This window comes from Sturnira hondurensis, unplaced genomic scaffold, assembly GCF_014824575.4.
Source record: "Sturnira hondurensis isolate 20B ecotype Veracruz unplaced genomic scaffold, ASM1482457v3 Scaffold0004068, whole genome shotgun sequence".
NCBI lineage: Eukaryota > Metazoa > Chordata > Mammalia > Chiroptera > Phyllostomidae > Sturnira > Sturnira hondurensis.
Genome location: NW_028076699.1, coordinates 2,313,871 through 2,327,925, shown reverse-complemented (window position 1 = coordinate 2,327,925; position 14,055 = coordinate 2,313,871). Strand labels below are relative to the sequence as shown.

The 14,055-nt window shown below is 43.3% G+C and overlaps 1 protein-coding gene across 9 annotated transcripts in view; it reads right to left on the bottom strand.

Moving 5' to 3' along the window:
* The window catches only part of DAB1 (DAB adaptor protein 1), a 773,228-nt gene that overhangs the window by 134,556 nt on the left and 624,617 nt on the right, over positions 1-14,055 (bottom strand). For all 9 annotated transcript variants that reach the window (XM_037043158.1, XM_037043159.1, XM_037043157.1 and 6 more), the window contains one exon: positions 5,087-5,226. In XM_037043158.1, the coding sequence (XP_036899053.1) occupies positions 5,087-5,226 (140 nt within the window). The remainder of the gene's footprint in view (positions 1-5,086; positions 5,227-14,055) is intronic.

Genomic DNA, 14,055 nt, shown 5'->3' with positions numbered 1-14,055 from the left:
GGTTTGAGGAAAAGCATAAGTGACAAAAAAATAGACTACGAAATATACTACAGATATATCAAAAATGTCCTGCAAATAGGTAGGCAGAACCACCCGCTTTCAGACTCAACAGTGAAAGAGACTCCAAAATGAGAATAGTCACACTTTTCCCTCATAAGAACATTAGGGCATTTGGACAATATGGACTAGGCACATACTGCACTTTGCATGGTACATGGCATATGGGGAGAGCTCAGTAACTAAATTACCATTATTACTAGTCCTCAGATTGACATGATCAAGCAATACCCTGTGTTAGGCACCACGTAAAACAATTGGCACAGGCATTCCCTACGGGAGTCACACACAGGCGGCATCTCACTGGAGGATTCACACGCCCAGAAGGGGTCATGCATGCCCGGCACGACTGACAGGTCGCCCCGACCAGCGCATCATCCTATGAGACGGGGCAGAGGAAAGGGCTGTGAGAAACCTCACCCAGCATGGCGCATGCCCGTGACGGAATGACTGGGATCTCCACGGAGCACATAAAGCAGGTGCGAAAACTACAGGCTGCAGGCGTGAATGACTGAAAACCCAGAATGCTATTCCAGAAAGCTTTGTGAATGAAACCTGGTCTCCAGCCCTGTGACTTACCAGCTGTAAGACCTTTGAATGAAAGCTTCTCCTAAGTTTCATATTTCTCAGTTAAAAGGAGAAATATTATCAATAAAAATATCTTCCTCCCCCCTGCTTTGTGCCCAGAGACTGGCCCCTGAAGACGTACCCTCTGTCCCTGAGCTTCCTGGCCTCCAGCTTCCGCCTGGAGATCAAAGGGTGGACAGAAAGAGAGGTCAGGGTATCTGGCGTCACCCCCTTCCTGTCCTTGCTCCGCGTCTTGGACAGTAGTTGTATCTTTGTTTAAGGAGGGAGGGGACTTCGTCCTTTGTCCTTTCTCCCTGGGTTCCAGTAAATACATCTCTCCCTAGAATAACAGCTTCCCACGCTGCCTAGTCTCTGGGTGCCTCACCAGCCCTTGTTTGCCACCCCAACCTTGTCTACCCTTGTAAGTAGCTCCTTCATTAAAGTGCTGTCATCTGACCCAGCCGAAGTGGGCTCTGCTTCTTACAGGACCTGAGCGACATGTTTAGGGCTCTGTAATCTCAGCCTCTCCCACAGCTTCAACCACCACTGTCTCACCCACTGCCTCTGAAAGGCGACTGCTTTGGAAGTGCATGCTGTGTCTATGGGGTAGTAGCTTACTGATAGGGGCTTAACATCTAACTGGGAAACTAAGATACACTACATGCAGATCAAAACAGAATATCGTTTAGCCTCAACCTATGTCTTGTCGAACACAGGGCTTCTGAAGGTCTGGGTTTGAATTCTGGGCTTATCACAGGTTAAATGAAGGTTCCGGAGCAAATCCTCTAACTTCCATGAACGTCAGATTTCTTATTTACAAAACAGGGAGGGTTAACACCTCACACAATCAAGAAATGACATACGGTGAAGTATTTGTTGACCATAAATTAAAATACGATGATGATGGTGTTTTGTTGGTAGACAGGCCATGGCTCACTCAGACTCAAAATATGAACACCATCTGAAACCTTTCCAATCCAAGAGAAAACTCTAAAACAGGGGAAGGCACCAGCTTCAAAAAGCCTAACAAAGAAAAATAGGATTATTTTTATTTCTTCTATGGTCTGCTGTGAACAAGTAGGCCTTTTTGCAAGGCCAAAAGGCATTTTGTACTTCTCTGCTTCTTTCTTTCCTGGGCAGGAGGCCAAATGAAGAATCGATCGTTTATGTTTCTGTGCTTCCTAAAGAAAAACTGCTGGGAGCTGAAATGTCAACATTCTTTTTGGCAACTTGCAAATAATGAAACATAACCGTCTGAGAAGCAAAGCCCCTCAACAAGTTCGGCACATCTGAAAAGAATGTGTTTGAGTAGGACAAACTCTCAGGGCTGTGGGAACCCCACGGTTATGAGAGTTGATAGATGGGACACTTCACTGCAGGGAGCGCGCGTGCACACGTGCAGGTCCGGTCCAGCTAATGAGGCCCTATGCTACATGACCCTCCAGGGAGTAAAAGCCAACTCCTGCCTCATATCCACGTTGACCTTGGTGCTTCTGTGGGTAGCTGGACAATGAGGCACTCTGTGATGGATGCCGGCAAATGGCTCTGTATCAGAACGCTATGGGGTGTGGGGGACAGGGAGGAGATGTATCGGAGCTCCTTTCTCCTCTTCAGCCGGCTTGTGGCTCTGGGTCGAAATGATTATTGGAAATTTTCTTGACATCTTTTCATTAACATTTGTCAGGAGCAAATCTCTATTCGCCTGGCCTCAGACTCAATAAGGAGGGACGTCAGCAAGACTCAAGATCCTGGCCTTTATCTCCACCTTTGATTAGAGTCTGCTTGGGAAGCAGGTGTGACTCTCTGATTGGGGAGCTCAGAGAGAAGCTGAGCACACAAGGCTCCGTCTCTTCGGGGTCTCTATGCAAGCTGCCCGCTGGCAGTGAGGTTGCAGTCTGGTCTGGTCTCCTGTGTGAGTCAAGGTGCTGCCCGGGAGCAGGGAAGGGGATAAGGAAGTCAGGGACGGCTGCGGTTTTCTCACTGCCCATAAACCCAGTGGAACAGCCCAGCTCTTCTGAGGACGCCCGCCCTCACGGTGCACCTACAGCACCTTCTCCAGAGCAGCCCTCGGCAGCTGTAGAGCTGGGATGCAGAATTCTTCTTGTCAGACTCCTCCATTTGTCAACCCGATTTGAACTTGGTGGAAGAAGAGGTTCATTACTGGACCACGCTAAAATCTCATGACCTTACTTGATTACAAAAACAGGATCCATTAACCTCTTCCACGGTAATAATCTGTGAAATCACAATTCCGATGTCTCTTACACCTTTTTCTAGTATACCTTATAATATTATAGGTACATAACTATTAAAATAAAGCTTGCTTACGTGACAGCTAAAAAAATAAAGTAATGGATACATAGTTTAGAAAATTAAGAATTTTTTAAAATGATGATTCCCTCAGTCATACTTTAGGGAAACTTAGTATTGGATATACATGTTAAACTGCTGAGGAAATTTGTATAGTGTAAGCAAAAATAACAGCTATGACTTATTAATCAAATATTAAAGGTAAGGAAATGTGGAGAGTGTTTTGCAGATACTATCCCATATAATACTTTTAGACATTTGGCCAACATTGTGAGATTTTTTAAATTCCTTTTTCTTACATTAAAAAATTACACTGACCAAGCTGTATCCACATTGACAATTTGAAGATAATCTTTAAAATGCTCATAATATATTGTTAGGTGACAAAAAAGTAGTGTATAAAATTATGTAAATCACATGGAGGGTTATCAGAGGGGAGGGGGAAGGTGGAGAATGGGGGAAAAGGTACAGGGAATAAGAAACATAAATGGTAGGTACACAATAGACAGGGGGAGGGTAAGAATAGTATGAGAAATGGAGAAGCTAAAGAACTTATACGTACGACCCATGGACATAACTAAGGTGGAGGGATGTGGTGGAAGGGGGAGTACAAGGTGGAGGGGAATAAAGGGGAAAAATGGGACAACTGTAATGGCATAATCAATAAATTAAAAAATAGTCATTCCAGTTACACCACCTATGTGTGTATTTCATAGAATACATACACAATACAGAGAGAGATCATGAAGCACACACTTCTAAAGTGTTGACACTAATTTTCTCGTGCATTGGGACTGAGGAGGATTTCAACTTGCCTCCTTGTACTTTTCTATATTTTCAAAATATTTTAAGTGAAATATTTTATTTCAGTAAAATAATTATATGTTTTAAACACAGAAGATATTCTGTAGAGCCGTGGCTAGCATGGCTCAGGTGGCTGAGTATTATCCAGCACAGCGAAACGTCCCCAGTTAGACTCCGGGTCAGGGCACATAGCCAGGCTGTGGGTTCTGTCCCTGGCTGGGGCACGGGTGGGAGGCAGCCAGTCAGTGTTTCCTCTTGCATATCGATATTTCTCTCCCTCTCTTCCCCCCTCCCTTCCCCTCTCTCTAACAATAAATAAAATCTTTTTAAAAAGTATTCTGTAGATTTGTTGCTAAACCATTTCGATTTTTAAAAAAGTATTTCATATCACTAATTGTTTAAAAAGAAACAGACTATATGCAGACCACAATCTAGGAAAAACAATTTTCTTTTTTGTATGGTGTTAGTAGCCATTTAATATTATAATTTGTCTTTTGAATATTAATCTTTTTCAATTTCTTTCTTAGATTTCTCAATGAAAAGGTTTCTTGGGAGATTTAAAATAAGAAACCTCTTTGTGGTTTTTCCAAATTCCAATATTTAGTTACGTTACTTTAAAAATATTTTCCTTGCCCTGGCAGGCTTGCTCAGTTGGTTGAAGCATCATCCCACACTCCAAAAGGTTGCCAGTTCGATTCCCGGCCAAGGCACATACCTAGGTTGCGGGGTCAGTCCCCAGTCAGGCCACATTTGAGAGACAACTGATCAATGTTTCTCCGTCACAATGATGTTTCTCTCTCTCTCTCCCTCTCCCTCCCTCCCTCTCCCTCTAAAATCAATAAACATCCTTGGGTGAGGATTAAATTGAAATTTTTTTCCTTTATTATAAAGTGTTTGAGGACATTCATGAAAGTAAAAGAACAAAATCTGCTTTTATCTTAACATAGCATCTTTTACCATATTTACCCTATAGTAAAACATATAAAATTTATTTAAAATAAAGTGGTTAAAAATTAATAAAATCTCAAGGACCATGCAGTGTGATGATTTTACTTTTAATTCCGCAGGCATTGCACGAAGCAGACATAACTGAATACAATGTGACAATCGAATGATCAAACAGGCCTAATAAGACATGCCCATATAGGAGGTGCTCAGTCCACATTTGCTGAAAGATTGAAATCTCCCTCCAATGAATAGGGACAGTGATTCATCAGTGACCCAGTAAATGAGTAAATAATGTGCTGATAAACGAGTAAATAAATTTTTTTACCATGATGACCGTGTGATTGGTTCTTTCTCTGTCACATTAAACCCACAGTATCAAAGTAAAATGTGGGCACCGTACCTTGAGTTTCATCATGGAGTCTTGACATAACTTGTCTCCCCGGGCTGCGGACACCTCGTCAATCCCGATCAGTTTGGCCTTGTACCGGACCCCTTCACCTTTAAACCTCTTTATCAAAGTGGCTTCGCTGCGATCCTGACCTACAAACAGAGGAAAGCAGGATTCCAATATGTAGGTGTTCAGGGCCTATTAGCTTTGCCCACAGCATCGAGGTTTCTTCTTTTATTTCACCTGTTTTCGGAGAGTCAAGTCATTGGACCAAGTAGAAAACAGAAACAAAACAAAAACGCATGGTAGTACTCCTCAATGCAAATTCTGGCTCTCTCCTCTTAAATCCCGAGGCAAATTACTTCTCCTCTCTCAGCCTCTCTTTTCTAAGGCAGAAAAAAAGGAGTTGAAAACTACTAACCCCAACAGGGTATTAAGATAAATAAAGCACACAACAGGTGTCAAGTACCCAGCGCAGTGCTTGGTACTCACTAGATATTCAATAAATGATAATCACCCTCCGACATTCTTGTTAGAACAGTATTAGCACTCAGTTCTTTACTATTTCTAGCACTTAATGGGACTTTGGCCAAGATCCAAGACTCTCCTCACACCCAATTCCATGGGCTGTTTTAGTGAGACTCCACAGTAATTGCTTTGTATTGAGTAATGAACCGGGGACAATTATTAAAAAAATGGTTTTATGATCTCTCTTTTGCTGACTCATGTGTGTACAGAAAGAGGCATCCACACTACTTGTGTGCCCATACCTTGCAACAGCTTTCTCAAAATTATTAACATCGTGTTCTGATAAAACACATAAACCAGAAGTTCAAACACATCCACATAAAACATGAACAGTAAAGTTATAGTGAATTGAGTATGTGTTTCATATGAAATGTTACATAAACTGTATCTCCATTCTTCCTAACAACTCAGCCATATACATTTTCCAGATGCGGCTCAGAGAATTCAAGGAACTTGTCCAAGTTCACAGAGTCAGAAAAAATATGACTACACAGGAATTCACATTTCTGATCCCGTCAAACTTTCCTCGAACTAGTCATAGTTTGGGGCATTGCACACGTGGTTCTTAAAACCTGGAATGTGCTAGGCTCCTGATATTCATTTCCTAAAACATCATTAACTTCAACTTCTGACACATGCTCTGTCTCGCCTTCCCCCATCAGTCAGAATCTTAGAGCTGAGGACATCAGTGATAATTCAGTGTATTTCACTATCTCCATACGATGTGCAAAACTAAGGCCTTTCTGTAATGCGGGGTTTGAGAGTTACTGAGGAAATATGTAAAACAGAAAAAAAAAAACAAACCAACAGCAATAGCTAACCACTGTGTAACACTCTTCGCTTGGCAAAACATGCCTTGCACTCATTCATTTATTCACTCGTCCCTTACTGAGCATCTCTGTGCCAGGTGCTTTCACGCACTGACCACAGACAAATGAGACCAAGTCTGTGACCCACAAAGATCAAGTTCCTGGTGACTCTGAGTCCAAATAAAAATGTGTTGTGCTGGGTATACAGAAGGTACAAGCGTTAGACATCCTCATTTTAAACCATGGCTCCGTCACTTCTAAACCAACCAAACTATCCGATGAGCCTCAATTTCCTTACCTGTTGCATGAATAGTAAAAGGAGCTTAAATGAGGTAGCCTGTGCAAAGCATGTATTCATATGTTGGGTTTTCTATAAACAGCAGCTGCCACCAGTATGGTCGGCCCAGTAAAAGAAGCACGTGGAAGATCCAATGTGAGGGCAGGAGGGCACACAGGAGAAACGTCTGCAGAGGCAGCCCTGGGCCTGTGGTCCCCAGCTCCCAGGCGGTGCTTTTCCCACTGTATCCTTGCTGACTCCAGTATATCCAAGTCTTTGAATAATATTCCATAAAACAAATATAACACATGAATAATTATTGAGAAAATATATTCAATGTAAAAATTAAGTATCCCAGGTTCAGGGAGAGCAGCTGTCAGAGACTAAAGCTAAGAACACAGAGAAGAACATTTGCTTCTATGGACATCCAGCTGAATAACAGGGTCCACGGTACTGCAGGTCGCCTTTCTCTGCATTATTATGTACTGTTTGGTAGGAGTGACCTAGGGTTTGGTCTGTTTCTTGGGAAGGTCTTCTTACTCTATCATAAATGCCATCTCTGCATCTTTAACACATGACACAATTTGTTACTATTAACATCCCTTTCACTATTTGGGACTTCCTCCAACAGTTCGTTAGAACCACAATAACTGGTAGCATTTATACATCTTGTACAAAACATATATTGAATATATGCACCAAATTGTTTAGGCCCAGAAAATAATCCTATAGATGGGTACTATTATTCAGGTTTTACAGACAAGGATCTAAATGGAAGGGATGAAGACCAAGTAACTTGGCCAAACTCACTAAGTGGGACCTAAACCCAGATCTAGCTGAGATCAAAGCCCAAGCTTACGGTTTGCTTGTGTTCTACATTTTTAAGATTATTCTCTTCACCACTATGATTATTTTTTTCTCATCTCCCCCAATTCTCTATAAGGCCTGTCTTTTACCTGACCCAGATCTGCTGATACTCAATACACTGGCAGCATTACAACTTCACTGGAAAAACAGCTTAAAACTGGAAGTTTCTGGCCCACAACGCATGTCTGAAAACTGTCCATGAGTCCGACACAAGAAGAGTCTTAAAAAACATTTGTCAGGGCACAGAGCTCTCCCAAGGAGAAAGCTTCTTGTGAGGAGGCCGAGCCAGATCAGGTGAACAAGGGCAGAGATTAATAAGAAAATATTAGGCCATTTAGAGGAAAGTAGGGAGCCCAATTTAGATTAGGACCCAGGGCCAAGTTAATTTGTATGAAGGGCACTTATGCAGTAGATAATCCAGTTTCTCATTAAATGCTGTGCCATTAAAAGGGTAATTTTTCATGAGCACATCTTCAGCAAGGTCTCAGTTATATTAGCCAAGAAATAAATAACAGATATCGGAGCCATAAGGTCGTTACCATCAGAGGCACATGCTATTTGAGGGTGTTAAAGGGAGGGTCAGTTTTCATGCATCCTAAGTCGTCATGGATCTCCAGCTCCTTGCGCTGAAAGCATCACTGACCCTGTGCTTCAGGGTGGACAAGAGAAAGGCCATGTATTTCAGCAAAAGCATTAACATCATCAGTATCTATTATCAAGCATTCACTAAACCAGACCGTGTGCCAAGAGTTCTAGCTATGATCTTCCATTTAATCCTTATACCTGTTCTCTGAGTTAGAGTCTGTGATGAGCCCTTTGTTATAGAAGATGCCACCAACACTCAACAGCAACAGCCGAGCCTACCTTTTTTAATAACCACTTACTGACACTCATAACTTCCACACCATTCGATTCACTTTTTGAAAGTATACAATTCAGTGGTTTTAGTACATTCCTAGAGTTATACAACCATCACCACTAGCCAATTTCACACCACTTTCATCATCGCAAGAAGAAGCCCTGTATTCATCAGCAATCTCCCCCAAATCCACCAGACATAGGCAGCGACCCATCCAATTCCTGTCTCTATAGAGGCACCTATTCTGGAGGCAAATTATAGTTCATGTAAATAGGGTTATACAATATGCGGTCTTCTGTGACCAGCTTCTTTCACTTAGCATCTCATTTTCAAGGTTATTGCATGCTATAGCATTTATCGGTATTTCAAGTCCTTTTTTTTGGCTGAATAATATTTCACTGTATGGATATACCATATCAATCCATAGACATTTAGGTTGTTTCTATTTTTTTTTGGCTATTATGAATAATGCTGCTATGAACATTGGCATGTCATTTTTTATGTGGGTGTACTTTTCAATGCTCTTACTATTATACCTAAGAGGGAAACTGTTGGGTTGCATGGTAGCTCAGGTTTAGCTTTTTAAGGACCTATCTACTGTTTTTCCAAAGTGGTTCTACCGGTCTACCTACCACCTCACCTGCAAAGCAGGGGCGTTTCCGTTTCTCTGCTGGGTGTTCTGGCCAGCAGCCCTTACTGTCTGTGTTTTGTGCCTTAGCCATCCTGATGGGCCGGGGCATTTCACCATGGTTTTGCTTCCCATATTCCTCAGGAAAATGAATCCTGAGCATCTTTATATGCTTATTGTCCATGTGTATGTCTTCTCTGGAGAAATGTCTATTCAAATCCCACAGTTTGAGTTTGAACCCAAGTGTTGTGCAGAATGTCACGCTTGTAACCGTGAGGCGTGGGCCCTCCGGTGACCTCACTAGATACTCTCTTAGAGCATTTGCCACGTTTTGCTTTGTGTCACAGCTGTCTGAGTAGATGTCTTGTGGGGGCTGTAGGAAACTGGCAGATGGCTTACTCCTAGGACGAGTACGCCATCGCTGCACACAGAGTATACCCGAACCTCTCATACCTTATCTCGCCTAATCCTCCAGGGTTACTGAAAATAGGCATTGTCATCATTCTGTGGATGAAGTTACTTCAAGTTCAGCTGGGAACAGAACCTCATCCTGTCCTGCTCCAAGGCCCGAGATCTCCCACTAGGAGGTAAGAGGACACAATGGTCCGGCAGAGGAGCTGGGGATTCAGAGGACCTGAGTTCGGTCCCAATGCTCCCACTCATGCCCTAATCATGCTGCCTTGTGTAAGCTCCTGCCTGCGTCTACCACAGTGTCTTCCTCTGTGAAGTGCAGATAATAACATTTGTTCCCACGTGAGTCATTGTGTAGGTTAAATAAATGACAGCATGCAGGATGGTGACTGACAAACAGGAAGAGGTCAATCAATGTTTGCCATTGTATCTGGGTGAACATAACTCCTGTTTGGCTGAGACAGTCCCTGGTTACAGCCAACTCTATCATCACTTGCACCTTCATTACTCTCAAAAGTAATGATGGTGGTCTGGTTAATACATTGAGTGGTCACCCTAATTACATTATCATCATTTGTACACCACTGTGACTCAGAGACTCCTTTGTGATAGGCACTGTGCTGGCTTTCTGTGGTACCTAGGTGACTGAAAAGTGTCTCCTCTCCTGTTTAGACGAGGCCACAATTTAGAAGGGGACATACACAGCTACACAAAATACAACCAGGGCTGTGAAGGTTATGTAGAACTGAGGGGAGGAGAAATTGTTTCTTTTTGATGGGGGAAGGATTAGAAGCAGCTGCACAGGTAAGAGGACATCTAAGGAAGGCATGGTGAGGAAGCAGGGACTCAACAGGTAGAGAAGCAAGAGAAAAGTTTTCCTGAAGAGTAAAAGGTATGATGACATTCAGAGAACAGTGAGTAGTTGGATTAGGTTAAATGTTTCTCAGCCCTCGTAAAGATAGAATCACTTGGGAGCTATTCAAAATGCTTCCCCACAGTACTTGTTGGGTGGCTCTGTTGACTGGAGCATTGTTCGGTGCACCAAAAGGTTGTGGGATCGGTCCTGGTCAGGGCACCTACGTTAAGTTCCATGTTTGATCCCCAGTCAGGGCACATTTGGTAAGCAACCAATGGATGTTTCTCTCTCTCTCTCCCCACCTTTTTTTCTCTCTGGAATCAATAAAACATATCTTTGAGTGAGAATTAAACAATAATATAAAATATTCAATATATGAAATACTACCCCACAGATGTTTATTAGATTGGTGTGGGGTGAGCCTGAGCCAATTAATGTGCTGCAGCCCATGGCTCCAGTGATGCTGGCAAAGGCTGCAAGGGCCGAGTCATGAAGGACTTTGGAAGTCAAGGAGAAGCCTTTAGACCAGGGGTGTCCAGCCCATGACCTATGGGCTGCATGCAGTCCAGGTGGCTGTGAATGTGACCCAACACAAAATCATGCATTTACTTAAAACATTAAGAGATGTTTTTGTGTGTGATTCCGTGTCTCCGTGTATTTAATGTGTGGCCCAAGACAACTCTTCTTCCAGTGTGACGCAGAGATGCCAAAGGTTGGCCACCCCCGCTTTGGACTTTGTTCTTTAGGCCATGTGAGCTATTAATGATCTGGTCTGGTGCGAAGATTAGATTTTAAAGACATTATAGCAACATTTGGGGACATATAAGGCTCTCATTGATAGATTGGTTGATTAATTATTAATTTATTCATTAATTGACTTATTTGATATATGGGGCCTGGCACAAATACGCTTTTTTATTACAAAATCTTTCTATTACAAAATTATAAGCATATCATTCTGTAACATAACAATATCACACTCAGGCACACCATATAACATTTTAGGTGAAATGTTGAAACTAAAACTATAAATTATCACACTCATATTATTACCCTACCAAACACACTGAAGCAGGCGTTACTTCTGCCGGACCTGTGTGTGAAGTACCTACGGTGAGTTCTAAGGTCCTAGAGATACAGCAGCAAACAAAATATGTGATATATAAATACCCCTGCAGTCACGGAGCTCACAACCCAGTGGTCAAGTCTGTACATTACTGCAGTCATTTCCTAATTCTAGTGTGATAGAGAATCCCCTGTAATAATATGCAACAAAGATATGTTCTTAGGTTTGCTTTGTTTTCCACAGATGCAGTTTTAAAATCCGATCCCCTCACAGCATCTGTCACTGCACCCGTGGCCGGCATGTGTGGCTCCCTCTCTAGACTTGAGCTCCCCAAGAGCAAGGACTGGAGTGAGCCGTCTCTGTCTTCTGACCCTGTAGGTTCACAGTGCCTAGCTTTGCTGAACAGTTAAATGAATGGATGAATTCACGTACTTATTCAAAAGAGGCTAGTGGACTCCAGGAGTCAGGAGCACTGTGGGGAAGTGTAGGGAGTCACTTAAAACCCCCTTCCAGACAGACCGTATTTCAAATCCATGCCATGAGGGTCGTTCACTTTGTCTTCAAGGAATACAGTTCCTCGTGGAATAAAGTAAATGTCACACCCACGGCCACCTAATGTTGCTTTTGCTCTATGCCATTAGAGAAGAGCACTTCTCAACCTCATCACAACCTGCTCACTCCATAACCTGGGAAATGACTCACCTCTGAATTTAAATGGAGGCAGGCAGTCCCCAGGCACTGAGTGCATCCCAGGTTTTAAACAGGCCACAAGGATGTCATCTGGAATTACACTATGTCCCTGTCTCAGAGCAGAGGGCACTGCTAATGTGGAGGTCCCACACTGGGAATGACCTCTCAGAAGCTTCTACAAAAACAAGTAAGTACCTCTATCAGGAGTCAGGCTGAAGGAAGCAGCGATTAGCATTTTTACGACCCTGAGGCAGAGAGCCCACAGAACCCACTGGAGTCATAAACAGCCTCCCACTCCAGGCTGCTCGCTAAAGCCCGCTAATGGCCAAATAAAAGATATTTCACACTCAAGATTGCTCTCTCTTTGTCTCCCTCTCACAGGTTATAATGAGCATGGCCACAGAAACCCACACAGGAGCCAAGGGGAGTATTTCTCTTCCTAATGTGGTCAATGTGGCTGAGGATTCTTTTAACTTTTAACAGTCACAGTATGCCTCTGTCCAGAAGAGGTCAACTTCAACATAGACCTATCGAGCTGAATACTCACGTCCGTGTTTTAGATAGTTAAACATCTAAGGAGGCCTCTTAGTCAGCTCAGCTGCTGCAACAAACTACCATAGACTTCTGGAGGCTGGAAAGTCCAAGATCACGGTGCAGGCAGATTCCGTTCTGGGTAAGGGCCCTGCTTCCTGACTTGCAGATGGCTGCCCTCTGGCTGTATCCTCACATGGCAGGGCGGGAACCCGTGAGGGGGCTCGTATCTGTCTTCTTCTTATTATAAGGGCATTATTCCCACCATGGAGGGCCCATCCTCATGACCTCATCTACACCTAACTATCCTCCGAAAGACCAGCCTCTGATACCATCACACTGGGGGGTTGGGCTTCAATATAGGACTTTGGAAGGAGGAGAGACACAAACATTCAGTCTGTAACAGGAGGAAATCGCATTAGGAAGGAAGAGTAAAAGATGGTACCTGAGAATGAGCACGTACACCCACTTTCCAGAAAGCATCTCATTGAAGCTTCACAGCGACATTGGGGATAAAGCTACAACCCATTCAGAAGGGGGCACTGCAGCACAGGGAAGGGAGGCCCCTGCTGCAAGGCCACGCTTCGAGTGAGGGGGGCACAGCTGCCTGAATCTCTGGAGTGGGAAGGTGTTGCAGTCGCTCTATGATTTCTCATGCACATTTGTGTGAATGGGAAAGTCGTTTGACTTTCCTGAGTGTTGGACTCGCCACCTGTATGATACATTAGTTATTTGCACATCTCTGTAGGACAGTTAGAAGGATTCTAGGAGACAATACACGTTTTGAGCTCAGCACACTCCCCGGCACATAGCAGTCATTCAGTAACTATTTACTGCCTTTCTCCTTCCCACATAACATATTTCACATTAAGCCCCAGTGGCCCAAAGCTAGCCAAGGCAAAGTCATGTTGCAGTGGAAGTAATGGTCCCAGCTGTCAGGGACTTTTTTTTTTGGTTGCCTGGGAATAAGGGTGCAATTAGGAGCAGAACGTTCCTTCCTGAGGCAACAGGGAGATCACCTTGTGAATTATTAACACAGCACCCAAACTGAGACATCCTCCCACCTTCTGCTTATTTGTCTGAATCACCAGTCCATCCATCTTGATGAAGAAAACTTCAGAGTTTTTTTTTTTCCCAGCCTGTCCAACATCATTTGGTCCATTGCTGAAAGCATCTTATTACCTGTTAGGTTGTCCAATTTAAGAACAGATTGTGTGTGAGGTGGGGAGGGGGGATTTCAGAGCCCAGCAGCACAGATAACGTACGTTAGTTAGAATTCTAACTTGCAATTATCCAGGTGTTGATTTGCAGTGGACAAATAATTATGTATGCTGGCTGCATCGGAGAGAATGCTGATTTGGTGTAATTACCTAGCTGGGTAGTGAGAAGAAAAGGGGGAACAGCATGCTTAAGGGGCTGTTAAAATGTGCTTTTGTAAACATGGTTGCTGTCATTATGC